This window comes from Gobio gobio, assembly GCF_949357685.1.
Source record: "Gobio gobio genome assembly, chromosome: 18".
Lineage (NCBI taxonomy): Eukaryota > Metazoa > Chordata > Actinopteri > Cypriniformes > Gobionidae > Gobio > Gobio gobio.
Window position 1 is genome coordinate 26,168,472 of NC_137111.1, and position 27,721 is coordinate 26,196,192.

At 36.8% G+C, this 27,721-nt stretch overlaps 1 protein-coding gene across 1 annotated transcript; it reads right to left on the minus strand.

Annotated features, from left to right (window-relative positions):
• prkcha (protein kinase C, eta, a) lies at nt 1-27,259 on the minus strand. The gene is made up of 14 exons (XM_079842494.1): nt 26,278-27,259; nt 15,278-15,341; nt 14,412-14,565; nt 12,849-12,883; nt 12,662-12,744; nt 12,264-12,393; nt 12,027-12,160; nt 11,601-11,738; nt 10,388-10,561; nt 6,557-6,711; nt 5,615-5,753; nt 4,192-4,380; nt 884-1,030; nt 1-798 (listed from the first exon to the last, which is right to left on the minus strand). The coding sequence occupies exons 1-14, from the start codon at nt 26,626-26,628 to the stop codon at nt 556-558; spliced, it is 2,136 nt and encodes a 711-aa protein (XP_079698620.1). The 5' UTR covers nt 26,629-27,259; the 3' UTR covers nt 1-555.
• Nucleotides 27,260-27,721: the final 462 nt, after the last annotated feature.

A 27,721-nucleotide genomic window follows, 5' to 3' on the forward strand; every position in this document is an offset into this window, starting at 1 on the left:
TAAGAGAACTCAATACTGTAACCTTTATCAACAATAAAATACATCTACAGATGCTGGAGTGAATCGTGGGTGAAATTCTGACCTAAAACTTAATAGCAAACAAACAGTAAAGACGAACACTGAAATGTATGAAAATAGTTTACAAAACTAGAGTTTCCATTTGAAATACATTCTCATGAGTCTGATTTTGAGTCGTGTTCCTTGACAACAGAACAATTCTCAGCATGACGTTTGTCTGTGTTAGAGACAGCAAGTGCAGGGGGTCTAAACATTTAGATATGAGCACTGTTATATATGGACCAGTATATCTGTTGATCAGATTGGTGTTTTCTGTAATAGAGCGTCTCATGGAGATCTTTGTGTATCACTCATGATGTCTGAGCAAAGACAATTAAACTGTTGTGCAAAAGCAGAAGCATAGGCCAAGAGAATCTTATAGCTTGGGTATGGACCAAAAAGCTAGGCCACTGAAATGAACCGTTTTTAAATAATCTGGTATCCAAACTGTTCTTTCAGAACTGTTCTTTTAGCACTTGCAAGTTTCCATTGTCACAATTAATTTGGGTCTATCACGTCACAGAATTCTCCTGAAATCCGACCCTTCTTTAAGACATCACACGTTTCTTCATCTCTACTTAGCATCTCCGATACCACTTTCAAGAGTTCAGGAGAGGTAAAGGAGAAGTCACGGAACTCGTCCTGACTGATGGATGGGATGATGCCGTCATCAATGGGCGTAAAAGTAGGCTCCTCTTGAGTGAAGTCTGGATCAAAATTATTCACATCTTCTGCAGTTTTCTGGGGATTTTAGATTTTAAAATCGAAATGTATAAATCTGCATTTACATTTACAATATATTATAATTATTCATTTTTTTACTCACAATTCTGGGCTTGAAAGGTGGGTCAAGCTCTCGCTGGTTTAGTTTGTCCCAGTCAATGCCAGTAAAAAATATGTGATTGGTTACAGCAGTCTCTCCACCCTCTGCAGCCACACAACCCAGACGGCGGGATGGATTCTTTGTCAGAAACTGAGCAAAAAAAATATGTCTGTAAAACATGCATCTACTTTAAATGTGAAAGCTAATACACACTAGATACTGTATATATCAGTTTGTTTCTGAAAACAAAATCACTTGCAAAATAGAAAAGAAAGTTCCCAAAGCTATTGAATGTTGTGAATCCTATCAAATCTCCATAGTAAGATTAAATCAGTAAGTATCAGTAATCAGACTCAACTCCTACAAGAATGTGTATATAACAACACACAAACGCTTGTGCTGAGAGCCTCAATGTAAGCTATCAAATATAACAAATTAGATTAAAAATCAAATCAACTCCGGCCCTACTTCTACGGTCGTCTAAACACACACACACGTCGGGTAAATCTGATACCCATTAGGAAGCGCAGCTAGGTACCATACGTCATCGACTCCAAACAACATTGTTCAGAGGGATCATCTAGTTTTACTGAACAAAAACAAAAAACAATATAGCTGATATTAAAATTCAATACTATTTTGTCTAAATGAACAAAATACTAGAAGAATCAATTATTGTAAATGTTACAAGTGAATTTAGGCATAATGTGCCTTAAAAAAAATGATGTTCACTTTGATTTACTAAAGATTACATTTAACAGCATTACTAAATTATTAGTGTTTTAAGATTGATTTTAGGTGAGCGACAGCAATCTCAATGTAAAATATAGAGAAAATGATCATGCATTATTAAATATCCAATATTAGGTTGATACTGTTTAAAATAAAGGTTTTTTTTAATATTATAACAAGCAGCAATACCGGGGCCAAGCGCAAATAAGATGACAAGACATGCCAACATGACTGAGAGTGTCAGACCAACTGCAACAATGAACAATTATACAGTTTAAGATGATTTTAGGCAAAATGGCTGAAATATATATAGTCACTAATAATATGATTGAATGGTTTATCACTTTTGACCAATACGTGGAAATACGTTACGAAATTGATGTGGTGTGGTCAGAATAAGGGAACAATGACACATGCAAAGTTTTGTGTCAATATGTCAAAGCATTGCAGCGATACAGCCTCAAGAGTCTTTTTGGCATCATGCCTCAACTTTGTCGTTGCGGTGTACGAAAACTGTTTCATCTATCGACGCAAAATCCATAAAATTTTGTCGGCACAGTCTAAAGAGGATACGATTCGATTTTGGTGAAGAATCGACAAACGTTTTAGAAAGTAGGTTTTTAGCAAATAACAAGATGGAGGACAGGAAGTTTGACCAAATATGGCAAAATTGGTATCTATGTTCCCAGCACGACCCAAAGAATGTTTTATGACCAGTTTCATTACAATAGGCTATTTAATCAAAAGTTATTAGCCTTTTTGTAAATTTTGTTTTAACTGCTTCAAAACTTTTTGAGTACCTTCAGGGCATGGTCTCGAAGACACATACCGAGTTTCATAATGATGCGCCAAAGCGTTATTAAAACAAAGGCCTATAATTTATCATATTACTGCATTGTAGTCAATGGGAATTTCATGTTTTGTTCTATTATAGTGACATCAAGAGGCACAAACCCACCATTTTTTTTGTGTGTCCTCGGAGTGAGCCCATACATCCGTATCAATTTTGGTGAAAATATCTCATTTCGTTTTGGAGTTATTAACATTTATATGAAAAAACATGTAAAAAATGACTGAAACCTGACTTTGATTGGATTTCACTACCCCTTACTATCAATATTTTTACATTTAGGCATTAACATGTTGCTATCGACCTATGTTTCAGAACTTCTGACGCTGGTTTCATCTCGATCGGATTAGCGGTTTCGAAGATATCAGCTAACGTTAACGTTTTTTAAGCGCTAAATTACAACGCTGCACAAACCATAAGCCGACACCTGGCATGTCTGGTATCGTTGGACGATTCAGGAGTCTAGGAGATGACTCACACCACACCAAAAGTTATAAGCATTTGGAAAAAAAAATTATCCACTAGGTGGCGCTGTTTCGAAACTTCTCAGGCTCCTTCAGGGCATCGTGGTGATGACCGATAACAAGTTTCGTAACAATCCGTTTATGTGTTCCTAAAATGCAGCATTTTAGCAAATAATTTAAAATGGCAAACAGCCAAAATGGTCGATATGGTAAAATTGGTTATCAGTCGATTCGACATGACGTCCCGAATCCAATTTTCGGACAAACGGTTCAGAAGTTATAAACAAAACTAGCAATTTTTCGTATCTCCGGACCAGTAGGTGGCACTGTGCCAAAACACAGCATGTTGCCTCAATTCATGCTTGTGATGACATGTACCAAGTTTGGTTTGAATACGATAAAGCGTTGCAGAGATATAGCCTTAAGGACATATAATTACTTGACATGTTTAATCTTGGTGATTTCTTAAGTTATTCACGCCTGCCGGCTGTGTACGGACGTTGTTTTGTGCCGCTATTTTGTATTGAAGTCTATAGGAAGTCTAGTTTATTTTCCCCTAAAAAGGGGTGGTGACGAAATTGACAGTTAAGTTCCCGGATTTGCCAGTAGTCCGTATATTGTCCATTGTTTCTTACAATGGTTAATGTATATTTCTGAGCTATCTACATCAGATAACAGCACAGCAATGCAACAGGACAGAGGTCTGCCATTCCAAAAATAGAATGCTCTTTAGCCACTCTATTGATCTATTCTTTGACTCTTGTAAGTCAATGTCAAGTTGGATCACCCAGGTTTTCAGTATTTTTCATCCCAGGCAAATAGTGACATTCTGCTGTTGAATTTCCAGATTCAACTGGAAATTTATTGGTCCTTCAATAATTGCATGTTACTCTAAGGGGGAAAAAATCATCACCAGTAATATTACCGATACTATGCTTCACAGTGAGAGCAAACACTATAGAGTAAGAGCAGGGGGACTGTGTACATTTGATGTGAAGAGTCTTTATTTTTAGCTAGTCATGTGAGAGCAGTGGATTGTGGATCGAGGCTAAATATAGTTATGCAAGAGAGGGAGTATGAGGGACAGAGAGGGATCAGATGGGAGGTATTTACTGTTTACTGATGTTCAATGTTGCATGAATTGACAGTTTAATTCACACCATATGCCTCCCACCAATCAGGACATATAAGCAGACACTGCTCTGTTCAAGGCAATTCATGTCTGTATGACTCCAGGACTCTTAAGCAAACACTGAGCAGCTCACCCCTTTCAGTATGTCCACGGCATTTGTGCCGAGCCAGGACGCATAGATGATCTCTTCGGTCAGGATGGACTCAAAAAGGTCATCCTCATTCTCTGCCTCAAAGGGGGCATGGCCAGATAGCATCTCATACAGAAGCACACCGAGAGCCCACCAATCAACCGACGGCCCGTACAGCATCTCCTGAAGGATCTATAGGACCATATAAAAATCACATTTATTACATCTAGGACATCCTACCATCTTTCTCTCTCTCACACACACACACAGACACCTTGATTACACATTTTTATCAACAATATTATATTATATCACATGAGTAGCTGTGCATTATGGCTGTCATCACAGCGTGCTGATATACAGCCATATTACATGGCTATGAGTGTGATATTGCGTTTGTACAACAGACTCACTCATAAAGACAGTCTTTGTCGCATTCTAACGGCATAATAATGTAACTTTCACTGAAGTCCTTATCACAATCACTAACGGACCCTTTCTCAATACCAAATATGGCATATTTATATAAAATAATATTTATTGAACAATTATATTTCAATGAAAAATTATTATAAGAAGACAATAGGAAAACCCAAATCGATTTGCTCTGGAACAAGAAATAGACTAATAAGACCAAATATTGTCCATTTGATCCCCCAAATTCATTTTATCTCATGTTTAACCACTATCTACAAAAGAGCCAGTGGCAAATTCCTGAAGGACTGGATGAAATTAAGCTGTTCTCGGCGGGTACATGAGCGCTGAATGGCCGCTGTCAGTCTGGGGCTCACATCTGCTAAAGTGTCTAAATTGTAAAATAGTTGCTATGTTTATATGAGAGTCACATATTTGAGGTCTAAATAACTATTCTCGACTAAAAAAAAAAAACTCTTAAAACTACATTCCGTGACACAAAAGCGGTACTATTTGTAAAAAAAAAATATATATATATAAATGGTGGATTTGCTCGAATGCCATGACAGTCGCCACAAGCGGAGTGAGAATAATCGCACAGCTAGAAAAGGTTCGTAGCCAATCAGATTTGAGAACCAGAACAAACTGTTGCATAAATTATGTTTTATTTTATGTGATATTATATAAATGAGACTTTGGCAACTAATTAAAATAGTATACATTTTTCTTAAATCTAATATTTAAATTTGTATTTTATTGCAGCTTTATTTCAATGAACGAAAACCATTTTTAAGTGTAAACAATAACAACACTGTAAATAATTTAACATTTTGAATTAATAACTGTCTGTTAATAAACATCAAAGCCAAAAAAGGATCTGAGCAGAATCTCTAAGTTGGCATCTGATACTTCTAGCACAATCAGAATCGGAAAGACTTTGTGATGCATAATTTTGTGTGTATTTAGACAGCCGTTGATTACAAGACAGAATGTCATGGAGTGTTTGAATCACCTCTGGAGCAATGTAATCTGGAGTTCCACAAAAGGTACCCGTGACAACACCCTCAAACATTCCCTCCTTGCACATGCCAAAATCAGCCAGTTTACAATGACCATCCTTATCCAGCAGAACATTATCCAACTTCAGATCCCTGAAATAATACACAAACACATATAACAATATGTCCAGATTCAGACCATTATGGCAGAGAGAGAAAGAGAGAGAGAGAGAAATGTTATATGTTAATATTTTTGTTTACTAGGTAAATCACTTCTGCATGAAAAAAATCACTTGGTAAATCACTTCCTTCTTAAAGAAAAATTACAAATGGTTTCAAAATGGTTATTTACCTCTCACATACACACACATTCAAAATAATGTTTATACTTTATCATACATTCATATTCAGCCCACAGAAACTGAACGAGCGCTGATATGTTTCCATTTGCCATGTAAGCCAACTCATATTTTGCTCTCTGCTTCAGTGCTGGTGCTGTTTCCCAGTCAAAGCAGTAAAGCACTACAGCTTTAAAAGGTCCATGTAAAAACGCAAAAGGTAAAAAAAAATAGTCTCATAGTGGTAATAAACCTCAGAGGACACAGAAGTGGCAATTAAAAAGGAAGTGGAAGGAAAACGTTTCTGAGAATTCGCAGAACAGGATAGTTCAACCAAGAAACAAAATTTGTCATAATTTGCTTACCCTCATGCTGTTCCAAATTAATTGGTCTTTCTTTCTTCCACAGAACACAAATGAAGAACGAATGCTGATGAAGATCAGGGACAGCGGTAGTTTGGAAAAGGGCAGCTTGAACATTCAACTAAACTTCATCTTTTGTGTTCCATTGAAGAAAGTGTTTGGAACGCCATGACGGTGAGTAAATGATGCCAGAATTGTCAATTTGGATGACATATCCTTTTAATTTCTGGTTTGAGTGCATTTGTGTGCGTCTAACCTGTATATAATCCCCTTGCTGTGAAGAAATATGAGAGCAGACGTGATCTCTGCTGTGTAGAATTGGGCTCTTATTTCCTCAAACTTTCTGGATTTCTGAATATGAAACATCAGATCTCCTCCATTCACAAACTCCATTACAAAAAACAGACGCTCCTGTGAAAGGATTAAGAAGTTAAGATAAAGATTCAGCTACAAGACAACAATAAACACTAGATTACCACCTACAACATCAGAAAATCCAGCTTCTTATAGGGAGACTCCTGGAACAATTTTCAAACCAACCAGATGGTTAACCCAGCATGTCAGAACCATTAGAAGATTCATGGGAGAGCGAGATGAAGCAGAAAACGTAAATACTGTTTAGTCAGCAAAGAAGACTGCAGGAAACACAGGATTATGGGATTGTGAGGGTTGGGTCATGTGATCTAAAATGAAAAGCATCATAAGTTTGAATTGACAGCATGCTTGAGTTCAGCATGGCCTACATAAACTCAGACCGCACAACCAGGGACCACCCACAGTCAGTTTACGGACCAGTATGTTGCAAACAAAACTGGAAAGCACTTGTGAAAAGCAATAACTTTCAGTTCGGGGAATAATCAGTAGGGTAAGATGTGGAAAGTTCACCCCCCCCCCCCCCTAAAAGTGTACATTTACTGTGAAACTGGCCATATTTGGATATGACTTTAGCATGTACAGGATAATGATGATGTATAATCCAAAATATTAAAGAAAAATGCTCAATTTAAAATTTTCTTCTGTAACAAACAAAATATGAAAGGGCCATTTTTGTAGTCCACCAGGGAAAATTACACTTAGGCCGTGTGTCCACCAAAGCCTTTTTTCACGCGGCTGACTGGCGTATTCAATTGTTTTCAATTTAGAGCGCTATGATCGTAACAAGACCCGCTTTTTACTGGTCGCCGAGAGTTGAAGAATGTTTAACTTTGAGTAAAACGCAGCGCTCATCACTGTCACATTTTTCACCCAGCCATCCAATCACAGTGGAGGAGGGGCGGGACAATAACAACACAGACCAACCGCAACATTCTGCTTGTACAACATCAACTGATGAAAACAAGCAGCATAATAATAACAGAACAAAATAATTTAAAACAAGAGCCAGAGCAAATACTTTACATTGTATCGGCATTTTTATATAGAATCAATAAAGAAGCAAACTATCTGTGAAATTAGATTCTAGAAGTAACACTTCCGTGGTTATTCTGCATCATAAGCAAAGAGTCCCAACTGGAGAAAAAAACGCTGCGCTGCCAAAACGCTCTCAAGCACCTACAGCGAGACGTTTTCAAGCGAGCGCCTAACGTTTTCAGCTGGATAAAAACGATTTGGTGGACACACGGCCTTAAAACCTAAAAAATGAAAATTCTGTCATTAATTACTCACTTTCATGTCGTTCCAAACCCAAAATACTTGTCTTTTTCTTTTTCGTTCATCTTTTTAATGAAGTCTGAGAGCTTTCTGTCCCTCCATTGACAGCCTACGCAACAACCACTTTCAAGCCCCATTAAAGGAACACTCCACTTTTTTGAAAATAGACTTATTTTCCAACTTCCAACAGTTGATTTTTACCATTTTCGAATCCATTCAGCCAATTTATAGCACTTTTAGCATAGCTTAGCATAGATCATTGAATCTGATTAGACCGTTAGCATCTCACTCATAAAATGACCAAAGAGTTTTGATATTTTTCCTATTTAAAACCTGACTCTTCTGTAGTTACATTGTGTACTAAGACGGAAAATGAAAAGTTGCGATTTTCTAGGCCGATATGGCTAGGAACTATACTCTCATTCCTGCGTAATAATCAAGGAACTTTGTGCCGTACCATGGGTGCAGCGGCACAATGATATTACGCAGCACCTGGAAATAGTCCCCAGCACGCTCTCTGTGCAAGCAAGTTGTCATGTTGGTAATGTTGACAGAAGCCTATTTTCAGGCTCTAAGTAATATCATTGCGCCGCTGCACTCATGGTACGCCACGTTCCTTGATTATTACAAGTTGATTATTACATTTCCTTGATAGTTCCTAGCCATATCGGCCTAGAAAATCACAACTTTTCATTTTCCGTCTGTCTCAGTACACGATGTAACTACAGAAGAGTTTTAAATAGGAAAAATATCGAAACTCTTTGGTCATTTTTTTTGAAGGAGATGCTAACGGTCTAATCAGATTCAATGGTTTATGCTAAGCTATGCTAAAAGTGCTACCGCCAGACCCGGAGATCGGCTGAATGGATTCGAAAATGGTAAAACTCAACTGTTTAACTCAAGGGGAGTTGGAAAATGAGCCTATTTTCAAAAAAAGTGGAGTGTTCCTTTAAGGTAGTCAAGATATCATAAAAAGAAATCCATGTGACTCCAGTAATTTAACCTCAATTTTATGAAGCAACGCGACTTACATGAGTGCTTTGTTTGCAAAAAAAAAAAAAAAAACACAATTTATCACTTTATTTAAAAAATATTCAACTCCAACGCGTGTTCATGAGCATCATGATGCATGCATGTTGTGTTGATGCGAGAGCAGACATTGTGGTGTGAACGTGTGTTGGGAGAGGAATATTTTTGTAAATAAAATGGTAAATTGTGAAGCATGTGTCACTTCATAAAATTAAGGTTAAACCACTGGAGTTTTAGGATGTCTTTACTACCTTTCTGGGGCTTGAAAGTGGTAGTTCCGTAGCCTGTCAATGGGGAGACAGAAAGCTCTCAGATTTCATTAATAAGATCTTCATTTGTGTTCAGAAGAAGAACGAAAGTCTTACGTGTTTGGAACGACATGAGGATGATTAATTAATAGCAGAATTAAAAAATTTGGGTGAAATAACCATAGAATTCATCAGTCAGACATTTACTTCCTGTCTAAATGATACGTTTTTCACTAGGACATGAAAAGTGGACCAGATTTGGACAAGCAAACGGCATGCCACGTCCACTAATGACCAAACCCATCACGGACGCACACAATCACTGTGAAACAGTCCCACACACCGCAGGCCCTCTGAGATCATCGATTTTTACAGACACATTGCATTGCTATCTCATTTAACCTGGCCCCAAAGGGTCATGAGAGTGCTTTGTATGTCGCTCACGTGTGGAGGTTTAAGAGATTGATTGTGCGTGTCAGGGCTGTGATGAAGCGCAGAAAACCGGTTCATAAATTCCTTTACTCATTACAATTACACTGTACACACATCAGCAAGACCTTGAGGATGTTACTGCACATCCATGTTCACGTGAACTCCGCAGTAATAAATCCTGAGAGGTCATCATGTCAGATCTGTTCCGCTGGAATTAACATGAAGCCTTTCTTTAAATCCTTTAGCAATCAGTGTGTGTGTGCGCACACACACGTTTGTTAAAACCTTGTGTACACTTAAGGTAGAGTAAGTAAATGCAACCCTGTAACCAAATGATAGTGTGTATAACATTTCAAGTGGGTCTGTATAAAAGCATTAAAAAATAGGTTAGTGGATTCAGTGACCTGTAAATTATTCTACATGCTTCAAGCAAAACATGCAAGCAGATTATAGTGGACATTTGACCTCTCACAAAATACAAAAAGGAAAACTACACATACACAGAAAATGCAAAAGTAGAACGTAACCCAGATCAAAACATATTGATGACGTTTGACCTGTGGTTAATCCTCTACTGCCACCTTCTGATGACGTGAAAAACTACATGCTCTTATTCAGAGAACATAATACAGTGTGTGTGTGTGTGTGTGTGTGTGTGTGTGTGTGTGTGTGTGTGTGTGTGTGTGTCTGTCTGTCTGTGTCTGTCTGTGTCTGTCTGTGTCTCTCACCGGTGTCTGGAAGCAGCAGAAGAGCTGAGTGAGGTAAGGATGACTGGAAGCAAGGGATAACACTCGTTTTTCTGTCATAGTGCACTCCACATCATCATCCTGCAGAATGATGTCTTTCTTCAAGACCTTCACTGCAAACACTTGATCTGAATCGTTCAACCGGACCAGCATCACCTATTTACACACCACAACAACAGCATGACTTTAAAGCATGTAGGGTATCTTTCCTTTCATTTGTAAGGGCATATTCACTCTGATTTGTGGCACAAATATGAATTTGAATATGAAACAGCACAGCCAACTGAGGCATATTACACGGTTTAGAAGTAATTAGCAGTACAATGATCTAATGTTTTTTCAGAGCATATTTTTTTTATTTTATTTAATTTTTTTATTAGGAGTGCAAAACTTACAACATAGGGTGAACACAGAACACAACAACAAAACACAAAAACAACAATAAAACAGCAGTAATAATAACAGCAATGAATAATAAGCAGCAATGACAAATAATAATAGTAATATTTTGTGATGACGGCACCAGTAATATCGTCAGTAATAATAATAACAGTAATAATACAATAATGATACTAAAGATGGTGATAATTTGTGTTGACGGCAATAGTAATATCAATAATAATAATAATAGATAACATTGATACTAATGATAATAATAACAGTAGTGGTACTCATACAAGAAATGAAAAAATAAATGAAAAAATTACAAAACTTAAATCAATAATAATAATAATAATAAAATTTATATCAATAATAATAGCAACAGTAATACTAAATATGGTTATGATGATAATATTTTGTATTGACAGTACAATTGCAATACTAATATCAATAATAATATAATAACAATAATAATAACAATAGTAATAAAAACAATAGCAATGCTAATGATGGCGAACATAACATTTTTTTATGTAGACTGGAAAAACTACACATTTTTTGTTGTGGTTGTTGTTGCATAAAATCAAGTGAGGAATATTGGCAAATATTATTACATAATTTTTAAGCAGACGTGTGACTGTAGCATGTAATTTATTTCACATAAGGATAAAAAAAAAAAAAATCACATTGGAATCGTTTGTAACAAGGACACACAATCACATTGGAATCGTGCGAATACTTTTATATTCTGTATAGTCTGCAAACTTTGTGCTACCTGAACTTGAAGTAAAAAGGAATAATCTTGAGCACAGACCTTGCCAAAGCTGCCTTTTCCCAACACTTGAAGAAGTGTGAAGTTGGAGATTCCCAGTTTCCAACTCTGCTCTTTTTTCGATTCCCTTCGATCTCTCACACTCAACGTCCGGGACTGAGTGTCCATACCTGCGAGACCCTGAGAAGAGAGAGAACAAGTTATTACTTGTTTAGTGCTATACATTGTATCTTTCCCTATTATTCTGTCGATGGTCTTGTGCTACTGTACCTTAATTTCTTTGTTTACTTCCCTAAAGTTTCATTTTGCTCTATTGTCACTGCATGCAGCCATGTGAAATGTACAGTTACAGTACATGATGTAAATAAAGCCCAATAAACTTAAACTGAGAGAGAGAGATTCACACAGACCGACAGATCACATATTTCACTTCCTAAAAGATTGTGCACATGCATGTATTTAACGTACCACAGAGTTGCGTTTGGTCATTCCTCCTGGCTGAAGGCCCATTTCTGCCAGTTTATTAGCCAGTTCTACATTGTTGACTCCACAATTTGGTGCAACATTTCCCTTACAACGGATGTGGACGTTCATTTTACAAACTACAGAAGTAAAAACACGACAACTAGATGAGCATCACAACACAGTAAAGGATGGATTTCTGAGAAATAAGGAGTGGTGATAAAAAAGAAAAGAAATGATTACTTTTGCAGTGCAATCCTTGCTTTACGAGGCCCCACAGCAAAGAGCCACAGTGGTCACAGAAGGTAGGAACCTTATAATTGTGGATGTTGAACTTATGGGGAATGTTTATACTGAAACCCTGATTTGTAGTCTGTAATGACAAGGAACAAATGCATAAAAAAATAAGATAAAGAGTTTTTATTTTTTTATTTTTTTACAATTCAGCAATTCTTCTTCTGACTAGCAGGTGGCGTATCAGGATACAGCCCGTAGTCATTTCTCTTACAGAGAAATTCTACAGGCAAAATTTAAATAAATGTCCACAGAGGAAAAGCAAAAACAGATCAAACCATCTTGTGAAATCCCCACACACAAAAAATGGACTACAAATGTATTTTAGGGTTAGGGTTGCGTGTTACCTGTTCCATGGCAGGTTTCTTCATGCGTGGACACACCGTAACCACAAACTGATGGCATCGCTTGTGTACCACACAGGTGCACACTAACACACACACACACACACACACACACAGTTAGTTACAACATACATTACAATCAATGTAAACACAGATAATATTAATGAATACAGAGACTGTGTCTACTCACCTTGACATTGGTAGCCCTGTTTCCCAAAAACACCCCTGGAACATGAAGAAAATACACATAACGTTTGTGAAAAGTTTGTGCAGTCACTCACTTGTAGTTGTACACACACTTCGGTAACACTTTACTTGAAGGGGTGTGCATAAGACTGACATGACACCTTCATAATCATGACATGACACATGTCATGAATATGAAGGAGTTCGTATACATGTCATTCGCTCAATTATGTCATTTTTAATGCAAAGATGACATTATTTGAAATGTCTTTGTTATGACAACTTGACATTACCAAGACAACATAACCTGTCATAAATCTTTTTTTCAGTGGTACAAGTTGAATTTGTCATTAAAATGTCATTAAGTGTTAATACTCTGTCAAATTATTTTATAACAGTGTCGTGAATATTTTTCAGTTCATAATGTTTTTAAAAAAAAGTTTCCTAAACAGTTAATTATAGCATCCCACACATTAATATTTTCTTGAAATGCTTTTTTACATCATGGATAAGTCTAGCTAAGACTCCATCATAATGGCGTACACCTAACCAGTGGTGCCACTCTATCATTTTGAGGCGAGTTTTCAATGACTCAGTAGGATTTCCTCTATGACGCCATAGTTTAGGTCAAGGAAAATATTCATGACACTGTTATAAAATACTTTGACAGAGTATTAACACTTAATTTGGATAATATTTAATATTTTAATACTTTGGTTATGTTGTCTTGGTCATGTCAAGTTGTCATGACAAAGACACTGACAGGTTATGATGTATTGGTTTATGTCAAGTTGTCATAACAAAGACATCTCAAATAATGTAATCTTTGCATTAAAAATGACATAATTGAGCGAATTACACTCAATGACAGTTGTCATGAACATGCATAAAAACTCCTTCATATTCATGACATGTGTCATGTCATGATTATGAAGGTGTCATGTCAGTCTTATGCACACCCCTTCAAGTAAAGTGTTACCCAAACTTCCCTGTAACACACTTTTTACATAATAAACCCTATTTATATTATGTGCCATTTTTGATTATAATAAACTTTGTTAGAAAAGCCATTTATATAATAGTGTCACCTAAAGTGAACTTGACATTAAAAGTCCACATGATATTCTGATGTCACCGACTCAAGTTGTAGGAATATACACATGTAGGATGTCTCTGTCACGCTGTGTGTTTGTTTATTCGATATGTTAGTAATTTGATTATGCTTTCAGCTACCAGGAAAAAAATTGCATTCTCAGGGGTATACATTTTTCTAAGCGTTTAAATTCATCCTGCTGAATTCCACAGATTTCCCCTCTAAAGTCAGAAAGTCAGCACAGAAACTCCTGCCCAATTTCTTATTTAGATAATGCTGTTATTAAAAAAAACACTTACAGAAATCTTATTACAGGGACATGCAGATGAATATAAATATCTTGCTCAAGGACTCATGAGCACCCCTCATGAGGATTCCAACATATACGCTTTTAGTTGCATGATTTAAAACTCACAAAAAAAGTGTTAAATTTTTAAAAAAATGATTGCGTTAAAAAAAAAAAAAGTGCACTACCATATGAATTCTTTGCAGTGGAAGCAGAATGTTGGTTGCTTTAGGAAGGTTGACATGAACTTGTGCCCATTCACTTGGTGAATTTTCCTTCGAACTGCCTGCTGCCGTTTTCGATTAAATTCCTTATAGGAACGTTCATTTCCTCCAGTGTCATCTAAACACAGAGATAACGGAAAAATGTTTTAATTACTTTATGATAATGATGCATGGTCTTTTTAGAATTCGTACACATTTCCTGTAATGCAATGTAACATTCTTTTAAATATGTGAGGGGGAAGAGTGACAGATTACAAGCCCCCAGTTCAGTGGTATTATTAAGTGTAGTCTATTCTCTGCAGGCCTAACCACAGGCCTTTAAAGGAAGCCAGCTTTACACCCCTCCTGCACAGTGTGTGCGATTCACACATAGCGTACACTTCATGCATAAAATGCTCTGACAGATGTCGATAAAAAAAAAAACTGTGACTGAAGTTGGCTTTGTGTGTCTTAGAGCACTACTAACATGTGGTGACAAGTCTGGTACCAGTTTAACAGTTAGTGAACCGATATCTCAACAGAGAGGGGAGGAAATTAGGATTCCTTCTTTTAGTGAAGTGTGTGTTTCCATCATCATCACGGCCTAGACAGTTAAATTCATCAAGAATATTTTTATTTTTTCATTTTACTCCATCAGGGGCTATGAAACAGACCCTGTGTGTTCTCGGTACACCTCTATGTTCCAGTCCAAACAAAGCCAGACTGACAGTCGAAATCAATTTTTTTAAATTACACCAAGTAAAAGTTCTACTTCTGCATTAAGAAATTTAAAAGAAAGAGAGACCAAGACAGAAAGGAAGTTCTATGCAAAAGCGAGAGGAGGGACTTACCGTCTATAAATGAGCCTGTGAGAGTCACCAGGATGTAGACCTTACCCTCAGGTTCAAGGTCAACCTGCAACACAAAAACAAGATTTTTTTAAATTACATTAGATATAACTTTAGATAGTGGATACTAATGTTATTCTTCCAATAACTATTAACATTAAATATATTATTTTTAAATGATAGTAAAATGAGAAACACACGAGAAATAACACGTGACAAAAATGTTAAACGTATCATTTAGATTCTTTAAACAGGTTTTCAGACCAATAGATTTCTATTTTACAGTTATTTGTGAATAATTTTTTGACAAAGAACTATTTACTAAAATATATATATATATTCAATGACTATAGAAATTCCAATTACTTTTCTATGACCTTTTAAAACTGTAATATATTACGATTTTCCCAGGCCTTTTGCCCCCTGACATTTCCAAGATTGTGGAAACCCTGTTTCAAGTCACACTGATTATGCGTATGAGAATTTTAATTGCATATTCAGGCACATACTGAAAGCAATAGGCTATCTATGCCACATTCAACCAATCAAGCAAACAATGTCCACAGCAGTTTTACACCACCGAAAATGTAAATGAGGTCAGGCAGAAGTGAAATGTTAGAGCTGGACATCAGTTTACTGTAGAGCAAAAAAAGAGATGGAAAGACAAACCCAGAAATGGAAAGAGTGAAGAGTGGTTAAAGTGGGCCATTCATGGGCATGTGGTAAACTCTAGACTGTAGAAAACCAATTTTGTGGGCATGTGTAGACCTGCATGTGATACAGAACAGAACTAAACCCTATATGCTTGTGTGTGGGTTTTGATGGAATCATGGGTAAAAAAAATGTTGCAGAAAAAAACAACAACTTCTTTATATAAAATCTGCTAATCTATGTAAAACTCCCTTTATTCGGATTTTCTGGATTTCATGTTTTGCACCAGCCATAAACTAAGCATAAACTATTTTATTGTACATTTGCAAATAAAAGTGGAGAATATAAAATATTTTAAAGATAAATTCTCTGAAGTTCTCACAGAACAATCGGATAGAAAATTTAAACAATAATTAAATGACAAAACACTGCAAGACAATGCAAACAGATCTGTAGATATTTGACTTTCAATTCATATGCATTTTTGTTAACTGTAGTGAAACAAGTTAAAGGTGCTTGTACATTTTTAAGAACCACACATAAAATGTATATACTACCAGACACATCACTGAAATAGGTGTCCTGAGATATTGCATGTAAACAGCAGAAACAAGAGAGCAGATAACCAGATTCTTTAAAAATCCAATTATTGAGCCAGTCTGAATTTTTAGCCAATCAGAAAAGCTCTTTACCCATCGCTCATTTTGTGTGTTTCGGTTTGTGGATATCAGGTTGGCTGACATCTTTGTAAGACTAGGTTGTGGATAGAGGCTGTGTGGTTGAAGAGGCGGTGGTGGTCTAAATAGAAATGTTATTTAGCTTATTTATAACTATATGTTATTTGTTATTTATAACTATATATACTGTGAATACATACATACAGGTAGCCATAATTAAAGGGTTAGTTCACCCAAAAATGAAAATTCTGTCATTAATGACTTACCCTCATGTCGTTCGACACCTGTAAGACCTCCGTTCATCTTCGGAACAGAAATGAAGATATTTTAGTTGAAATCTGATGGCTCTGAAAGGCCTCCATTGGCACAATGGCACTTTACACTCTCAAGACCCTTAAAAGGTACTAAAGACGTCGTTACAAAGTCCATCTCACTACAGTGGTTCTAAAATAACTTTATGAATCGGCGAGAATAGTTTTTGTGTGCAAAAAAACCCTAAATAACGACTTACATAGTGATGACGATTTCAAAACAAGGCATCATGAAGCTTCGAAGCGTTATGAATCAGTGAGCCGAATCATGATTCGGATCGCATGTCAAACCGCCAAACTGCTGAAATTTGGCGATTCAAACTGCTGATTCGACTCGCTGATTCATTACGCTTCGAAGCTTCATGATGCCTTGTTTTGAAATCGTCATCACTATGTAAGTCGTTATTTAGGGTTTTTTTGCGCACAAAAACTATTCTCGCCGATTCATAAAGTTATTTTAGAACCACTGTAGTGAGATGGACTTTTCATGTCGAACGACATGAGGGTAAGTAATTAATGACAGAATTTTCATTTTTGGGTGAACTAACCCTTTAACATATAGTATGTTCTTAAAAGCGCTGCTAAACGTATTTCTTCCCTGTCTCTTTTACATTTATTTAGCTGTACTTTTTTTAAAATTAGATTTTACTTTATTTTGATGGTCCCTTTAACACATTCTGTCCACTAGAAATAATGTTGCACCTACATGTCTACTAACTCTCATTAGAGTATTAGTAGACTTTAGGGTTAGAATAAGTAGTTGCAAAGGTACAGAACATTTAAAAGGGACCATCAAAATAAAGTGTTACCAATTTTTGCTTTAGCAACTTCTTTTGTGTTTAATAGAATATTTTTACCACTCACATACTTCCTTTCATTTGGGCAGAACTGAAAGCAGATAAATGTACATACTGTGGAGAGTCTCTCCAAATTACACAACTTACATTTGATACACTTTTTTTAATGCTAGTTTCACTGACAGATAAAATTGCATAACAGAAACTGCAGGATTCCTAGAGGCAGTTCCCATATAAGCTAACACACACACACACACACACACACACTAACTAGTGTTTTGAACTGCAGGTTTCACTGCATACCATTTGTCCCAAAAGCCTGAGGCTCTACACAAACACAAATACACACAGGAACCCAGACAGAATGAAAGTGGAGTATCATTAATTAGCGGCTATGTGATCTACAGCTGCAGAACCTGCAGAGGCCGTGTATCTCTGAGGTTAACTGAAATTCATGTGGAACAAAAATTGTTCAGATACACACAGTTCAATGGCTTATTTTCTTTTAATAAATACATACATATTGACCCTAAACTTTTAAATAGTAGTGTCTGTAAACTGAAATACCGAACCATATTGGCCCTTAAATATGCGACACAGATGTCATAGTCAAAACAAAGTATATTATAGAAGCACAAGGTATGACCTGTACCAATTAATTAATGCACACTTTAGTCTGGGCTGACTAGACATCCCTTTTGTTTCTGGAATTGTTCTGTTTTGAAACCCTTATGTTATCCTAATATTCCCTGACTTATTTTAAACATTTAAACAAGAAACTAATTGTTTTTTCCAACTACAAATCAAGATATTTCTTATTATTTGTTCTTATTTATTTTTCTAGTTATGCCTTAGCTCTAGAATTGTGAGAGGGGGGTGGGGGGGTGGTAAAAGGTTGAGATCCACTGGATTGCATGATATTTCAAGCAGCGACAATGTACACAATTCTCATTTATGCATTACCTTTTTTGACCTCATATTAATTTATTACATTAAAAAAACTTTTCTAAACAAAAACTTTAATTTAATTAATCATTTAAAGGGGTCATGAATTGAGAAATAAAATTTTCCTTTCCAGCTTTTGACATTTAAGTCATCATCATACTATTAGAATATCCTGTAAGTTTCAGAAACTAGAGAATGGCTCATTGTGGAATGTGTCTATCTATAGATAGGTGAAAGACCGCCTCTGCAAAAGAAGATCAACGCCTACTTCCTCATCGCCACTTTGGCCCCGCCCACTGGTGTGTTAGTGAGATGACGAGGAGAGAAGAACAATACAGGATTACTGGATTAAAAATAGCATTACCTTCCGAAGGATCCTAATGCTAGGAATGTGATCATTTTCAACAATGTGAATGCAGGCCCGGTTGTACAGGGGTGCTAAGCACCCTCAAACGCAAGCAAAAGCACCCGCAGTTGATACTGTAATAATATTGGCGAAACAGATTTGGCAGATTTGCAAATTTGTGTCCGAGTTCTGGAGAGCGTCAAATGCATCTATTTACAGCGGGTTTTTGCAGCGGTGAGTAATGTAGCCAATCACAGATATAGTTGTTGATTTCTCGAACGTGATCAGAATCGCACCGCTGAAAACGCCAGAGTTTTTATTCGGTGCTGAGTTAATGCAGGCTCGCGAAACCTCTCATTAACAAACAAAGTCAAGACACGATGTAAGCAGGGGCGTAGCCAGCGGGCGGGCCTAACGGGCACATGCCCGCCCACTATGAGGACTAGGTCCCCCCAGTTTCAGTGTTGGGGGTAACAAGTTACAAAATAACGGATTACAGTAACAATATTACTTTTTTGGGTAACAAAGTAAAGTAACGCATTACACTAAAAATATTGGTAACTACACTACTTTACTAGACTATAGGAACACGCTTTCCTGCGTTACTCAAGCCGCGTTTGCCTGTGTGTAAAGATCTGATATGTTTAAGTGCTGCGTGCACCGTTGCCATAGAGCAGTGTTTCCCAACCGAGGTGCCGTCTGACAAGAGCAGGGGTGCCGTGTAAAAGTCCTTCAAATTCTCTCTTTGTAAACTTTGTTCAATGCATATAGTGCTGCAGTATGTTCGAATACTAGTCATTTCCGCCGTCATCACAAATGAGAAGTTGCGCGCGCTGTGAGAATATTTTGTCTATGTGCACTCATCCGAAAGCGCGCACACGTCTCACAGTGCGCAAATATTGAGCTCAGCTCTCTTTCAAGTTTTGCTCTAGAACGGACAAACTCACACAAAAACTATGTCAACATGCCCATCTTGATGAGTATCCTAGCAGACATAGTCTGTATATGCCTTAAAGGGGTGGTAAAACACATTCTTTTGAAGGCTTGACTGTGTTTGTGGGGTGCATTGTAACATGTGTTCATGCTTCGTTTAAAAAAAAAATTGCCTTATTTTTCATATATTTGACCTTTATTCTACACTGCTCTGTCCCTCCTTGTAAAACGGTCTGATGCTTTCCGGGTTGTATGAAGCCAGTCCCTCAAAAATACGCAGTGGGCTCAGATTGGTTATCTGGCCCAGTGTGTTGTGATTCGCTAACCGCAGTGCACGTCGGAAACGTTACGCCCCTTACCGGAGGCTGTTCAGTATTATGCTGCCTTCACGTGCTATCGGAAATTTGATAATTCCGATTTCTGAAGTCGTGATTACGAGCTCATAGCATTCAAGTTTCAAAATGTGAGGGCGTTCATGTGCAATGTTTACCTAGGAAACTCGTATTTACGATAATTCCGAGAGCATGTGAAAGCAGCATTAGAAACAACGGCGTCAATAAAACCACAGCAATATGAGCCTGAATCAGACCCAGAACATTTGAATGAAGATGATCGAGCAGAACCTGTTCAGTCCTCGAGAGTAAAGACTGCGGATCTATAATGATCGCTACTGAATGGCACTTTAACTTTTGTATTTTTAGAACGATTATAGCCAAATATCTGTCGCAAGAACTAACCCAAAACGAACACTAAGCACTGGCTTTAACTAGTAAGTTAGCCAAATCACACACAGAACCATGTTTAGCATGCCTGTAGATAAACAATACATAAAAGCTCTACTCAAAGAATCATTTACACTAATGCCAGGTTCGCTGTTGAGATTTTAACGTTAATGTTTGTAACGTTAGGTGTTCGTCGGATAACGTTAAGTATGAATGAGCTTTTAACAGACTGGTTTGCAGAACAGCGTTGTCATCTGTTTACTTCCTTGCTACAACCTATTACAGGAAAACACATCGATGAAATATAAATCAGACTTTATCAGTAAACTGCTTCTGTTTGTAAATCCAGCTTTCAGGACAAGCCGTTGTGCATATCCTGTATTGAACTCGCGAAGTTTGTGGAAGTTTGTGTTGTCCTCCGTGAAATGTGCAGCGCGCGCGTCGTGCATCCACGCACCGGCAGTGTTTTTTTCACGCAGCTGACGTTGTGCAAATCTGGCATTGAAATCGCGAAGACGGTGGATGTTTTCCTCTGTTAGATGTGCTGCAGGGAGCCCTGCGCGTGCCTGATTCCCCGCTGACTCAAACACACGTGCATATAACATGCTGTATGTTAAACGCTCTGCAACGCACCCCCGTCCCAAGGACTGCTGAACAGAGCAAGTGCCCCAGACCTGCAATCCGGATGAAAATAACAGCGTTTCCTCAGCATCGCGGCAACAACACTCCAGCCTAACTATACCACAACAGCGCCGCGATACAAAATGGCCTCACCCCCCCTTATTTAATATTCTCGGAGGAGGGGTTTATGTAAATATTGAGCCTGGTGATGTCACCAACCCTGGAGGAATGTGTGTAGTCGCCTACTGGCCGTTTGCTGTAGTTCTTAGAAACTGATTTCTTTAAAAGCAGATATCTCCCTTTGCTTTAAACTTTGAAACTTTGCAGATGTTGTTTATGCTCAAGCAGCAACATTACACGTTAGCTAAAGTTAGAATAGTGAAATCGTGGTTTACCACCCCTTTAAAACGACGCATATCCGAGCATTAGGTCTTTAAAGGGGCAGTATTATTAGGTCTTAAAGGGGCAGTTTTATTAGGTCTTAAAGGGGCAGTAGCCTTTACTGCTGTCTGTTTAATGTCAAACAACAAAAGACAAGGGCATCACTCACTGCTCTTGATTGAATAGATTTTGTAAATTGAATAGGATTAATGTTTAATTTATACAGTCAAAAATGCAATGTTATTTTACATTTGATTTCTGTACCTGAAAACTAATGTTAGACGTACCTGAAAAACCTGAAAAGCATTGTTTATTTTATTAGAGTCTTTGCTCAATAGTATTTATTTGTGCTGCTGCTTATATTTAAATTATTTCTTCTTATTATTTTCTTTAACTTTATTTGACAATAGTCCTTTTTGTTTGTTTGGGGAAACACTGCCATAGAGCCGTGATGTTTGTCCATATATCTACACGGTAAATTAAGAAATGGGAAAGTAAAGTAATAAGTAGTGTAGTTACTTTTCAAATACAGTAACTAGTAAAGTAATCTCATTACAAATTACAGATGTAACTAGTAACTATTAACTAATTACTTTTTTTGAGTAACTACCCCAACACTGCCCAGTTTATTATACAAATATAATAATATTTGTTAAATAACAGTTGTTTAAATTATTTTAACGTAATTACAAAATTATTATAACATCTCAAATACTTAGATAAATAAAATGTTTTTTACAGTTTATTTATTTCAGTATTTGAAATGCTATAATAATTTTGTAATTACGTTAAAATAATTTAAACAACTGTCATTATGGTTTTTGCATAATGCTTGATGAGTTTGATTGACAGCTGAGTTAGGCAATTAGGTGTCAGGCTGTCTCATGTATGTCGTTCATGAAGTGTGTTTACCTATTAGCCTATAATTTGCAGTTGTGTGATAAATAAACAGCAGCGATGCAAAACTCTATAAAAAGGACTATAAAAAAAATAATATAAAATAATAATAATAATAATAATAATAATAATAATAATTCGCATTAACGCGCGAGAGAACCCATCCATCAGGCCGCAAGTAACGTTAAGACTTTTCAATTCCAAGCGCAGGTTCATTCTATAAAGCCGGGAACACACCATCAGTGTCTGTCAGTAGTGATAGTGTAGGGGTAAGGTGCGTGGCACTAAGTTTTGACGGTTCGATTCCGCCTTTTGCCGAACTCGCTGTACTTCCTTTTCTCATCACATATCAGATTGTAAAGGCATTTATTTTCAATAAAAATTAAAAAAATATTTGAAAAGTGGAAATAAAGTGTTTAACGTTTGTTGTAACTGCTGCTCATGTTTTGTATGTGGACAGGTTGTCCACCCCCCCAATGGGGGTGCCAAAAGGAATGGCATTTATGACCACGTTTACACAAATATTGCATAAAGTAAAATGGAATATCAAATTATTCTGTATCTTTCATAATATTGAGAATCATCGTTATACAAAGTTTGGATTAAAAAAAAAAACTTGTAGCATAAAAATCAATTGGTGAATGAAAACAAAAATCCCATTGTTTGTCTATTCATGTCTTAATTTTCTCAATAAAGGGGTTCTGGTGTCCTCCACAGAGCAGAGGATAAATCATATAACATAGGAATTTAAAAAATATATATCATTTGGTTTTTTTATGCTCCAAACAATAATGACCGGAAAAAACTAATCTAAATTCACAAAACCTTTTTTTCTGGTTCTCAGGAAGATGATGTGTTAAAATACTAATAATGCATTAAAACAATGTAAAGGCAGACTAATAGATTAATAGACAATTTGTAGCAAAATATTTTTGAAATTCCAATTATTGGTAAATGACTAGTAAATAAATAATTAAAAAATGTCTCACTGTACACTGCTATGGTGGAGCCGTTGCTTAGCCTATCTGCACTTTACTAGAGCACCCTCAGTGAATGTCTCAGTTGAGCATTTTTTATTTGTATTCGGTACATTTCACTGTGGATTCTTTGGTAAATCAGTCGCAATTTCGGCGCAGGCTTTGCAAACTGACTTTTACTTTAAGATATGGACTCGACAGTAATGCCACAACATGCAAGTAAACGTGTTCATTCTAATGCCTGATCTGTGATCAGTGATTTCTGATGTGTAATGATTCATGAAAAGTCAGGTGTTCTGTGTAAATTAAAGCAGTGACTAAGCGGCCAACTTCACATTATTTCTCTTAGTAGGATGAAAATAATATGTTATTCAAACTGTGAGAAAGCGATCAAAGAACACTCGCTTTATAATCGCTGGAGCTGTCAATCAAACAGCTCAAGTTTATCAGTGACTGAGTTCTGGACTCGCTGAAGTCTCTCAGCAGACACACTACAAACAGAGCTTTAAAGGGCAAAAAATCAGGGTAGGAAAAATGCCTTTTATTTCTAAATTATGACCATTTTAATGTAAAAATCATACTAACATTATAAGTGCACTCCAGGAAATATTATAAAATGATAAAACAATGCAGTTCATGACCCCTTTAAAATATACATGCACTTCCCACTTACACACAAAGTTTAACCTAATGTAACCTTGATGCTAACAAAGTGTATGTCCATATTTTGTCCAATAGATAAACAACAAATGTTCAAATTTGTCAGGACATGTAAAAACAAGACGATCGGTCACTCTAAAAATATTGTTCCTATGCATTATGGGAAAAGAGAACTAACAGTACTTGGGTTGATTAATAAGGTTAGAAGATGACTTTCCCCACTTCTGCTGAGAGAGAAAGCCATGTTGTGTGTGCATGTTTGGCCTGGTCACTGTAATGCTGACACTAAGTGTTTTACAACTACTGTTTTGCTACTGGCCTGCAGCAGTGTTGAGTTAAGACACTTGTTGCTCGCTGACATGAACTAGCTCTGAAAGCGGTGTGTAGACATGGAAATTGTGGTGCTCAGACCATAGAAGATGCTAAAACCACAGAGCAAGATGTTTCAGCTGGTCTTAGCTGCAACCCTCCTACAGAGAGAGAGATTGACACCAGATTGAATTGACTGACTGTACAGACAGTCAGTGTTTAGCTGTATAGCCGAAACAAATTGTGTTGCATTTACCTGTTATCACTGTAAAGCTGCTTTGAAACAATCTGTATTATCAAAAGCCACCAATAAAAGTGGCTTGACTAGACTGTCCCGACTTCCTTTCATTCACTACTGATCATGCATCAGCATCTCTACATCTGTTTCTAGAACTGCAATGCATTGTCGGACATGGGGGTGAGTGTGAAGCCACATTTGATGGTGGAAGATGATAACACTCATAACCTTTGCACTTCTGCTTTTCACAGAAGAAAAACACGACAGCACAAACCAACCGAGACCAAAAGAAACAACACAACAGAATACAATAGAACAGAACAGAATGCACAAAAGAACACAATGCAATACAACAGAGCATGACAAAACAAAGATGCAAAACACAACACAAGAGAACGAACGCTGTGAAGTTTAGGTGAAACCACAGATTGAGAGGGCTGCGTAGGCAGAAAGATTGCACAAAAACAAACAATGTATCATGCCTAAACAAGCTAAGCAACTTTAAAACTAAAACAGTGTGGACATAAGTTGCTTATGTTTTATTTTTTTAATTGTTTACAATAGCATTCCTGCATTTCAAACAGAAAAACATAGTGCTATTAATGCCAATGCCGTGGGTTTGATTAATACATGAAGAGTTCAGATGCAAAAGCCTCTAAAAGCCACTTCGGTCAAAAATGAGATAACTATACTGAGTGAATGCTCTCTGCACATAGTATACGTTCATAAAATACTTTCACTTCAAAGCCACTAAATCCCAGTCTCAGCCCATTCAGGAGTACCGGTACTTAGGTAGAAACCTATACATAGAAGCCTGACAAAAATGCTTATTTTAAAGAATAAGATGGACATCAGACGGACTTAGAGGCTTTTGCATCTGAAGTCTTCACATGAACTGATACAACAAACTATACCTTGAATGCAACGTAGAGCTCTTTGGTCTGCCAAATGCATAAATGAATATGTAAATTTTAAATCAAAATGTTTAAAATTAAATTAAACTTGGTAGGGTGATGGGGGTGGCCTACATTAAATTTGATTAAATTCATGCAAACATTTTAACATGTTTTCAAGTAGCGTTCCAATAGACCTGGTAGGTGGGTACATTGTAACAACTGAATTCTTTGAACTTGATATTAATTTATGAGTATATTTCTAAACTTCTCTCATTTGCAAATATGGGAATACTGTATCAAAGTTAAAAAAAAAAAAAAACCGTTGAAATAAAATACAACACTCCCCAGTCATTTTGTATAGTATGGTCATCCAACACTATGGTTTTTGTTGTCTTTAGTGTTCAACTGAGTATATATCTTAGATATATAAAAAAAAATTGCATTATTAATTACATTCTGGCCTTTTTATCAACATACCCTGTTGGTTCTGAACTTTTCCAACTATATGATTCAAAGTGTCAGATGTCAACATCATATAGCATACATGTGAAAATTAAATCTCTACCAATTTAAAACCAAGAAATTTCTCCCAATTTTGTTATGAGTTGAAGGAGAGACATCTATATGATAAACATTCCTCACCCATCCTTCAAAAGACTCCTCTCTGTTCGTACTCTTCATCAGATCATCAAACTGCATGGTGCAGTTGGCCACGAAGTCGTCGTATCCGATCGGTGCGTCGTGAAAAACGGCCAACTCTAATTGCTTGCCGTTGTTGACGTTAACGGAGAACTCCTCGTTATAAGTGGGCATGTTGGTTTTTTGCTTTGTATGCGTCTGTCCGATCTTATACTCGTCCACTTTTACGATAATGTAAGGGTCCATGGTCTGGTTCGCCTTGTTGAACATCACGGCGTGTCTCAAAGCGGTGGTCGTGGGCTTCAGGTCCACTGCCTCGCCGATGCGCAACTTCAGATACCCGTTAAACTTCATGATGTCCCCTTAACTGGAGACTCGCAAATGGAAGCCTGACTGACTTAGTGAATGTTGGACATTGTATCACTTAAATGGGAAATTGTAACTGCGCAAACCCACACCAGTTAAAAGGCTCTGCATCTGAAACAAGTCGCTGTTTGAAACACCTGCTTTGCGGAAGGACTGCAGCGAGAGTGCAGAATAGGGAAGTGAAGGAGTTTACGCATGAGTACGCGGCGTCGCCCTCGGGGGATTCAATCAAAACAATAGCCTAACTGTTTCTTTCTAGCTCTTTCTTTAAACCTGACTGTTTTATCTGTTACGCGAGGTATTAAGAGGTCGGCTTTGTAAAGTTCTACTCGACACTATCACAATCCGTGCGTATTTGCTGAAGTTTGAATTTAAAATGCGATAAAATGCAATAAACGTATTGGTCTTGGCTATTTTAAGCGGACAAACTGAGCGATAGGGTGTTGCAGAAACTGCAGAGAAACGTTCCAGATATTTTTCGTTAAACAAAGCCACGGGTGAACCATCTTCGAAGTAGTAGCCTACCTCCATGTGGAAATAGGTTGTAAAGGAAAACACACCTGTTTTATTGAGAGCAAGTGAACATCCGCCACCTTTCGGCAGATTTTTTTTTAAATGTAGATTAATGTTGATTAATGGACGCGCGCACCTAGTGGTTTCGAAAAGGAATCACAGTTAAAAGGATTAAATTAGTTATTTTATATTAAATAATTTATATTTATTAAATCATTTGCAAATTACATTTGAAGATATTGTAAGCAAACAAGTGAATAAATTAATATATAATACATTTTATATTAAATAAATAAATATTTGACCTACTTAATCTCAAGGGTAGCCTACATATTCTTAGATCATAGGAGTTCAGCTCACAAAATAGGTTGAAACCTGCTGATGAAAATCATCACATTTTTATTAATAAATGATTTAATCGGTAAACAAACAAATAAATTTGTACATGTGCTATATAAACAGAATATGCAGGCTATCATAGTATTAAATGTACAATATACTATTTACAAGTCAAATGTCTGGATCGACTGCATTTGCAGTAGCCTATGTTTCTCATGATTTTGAAAAC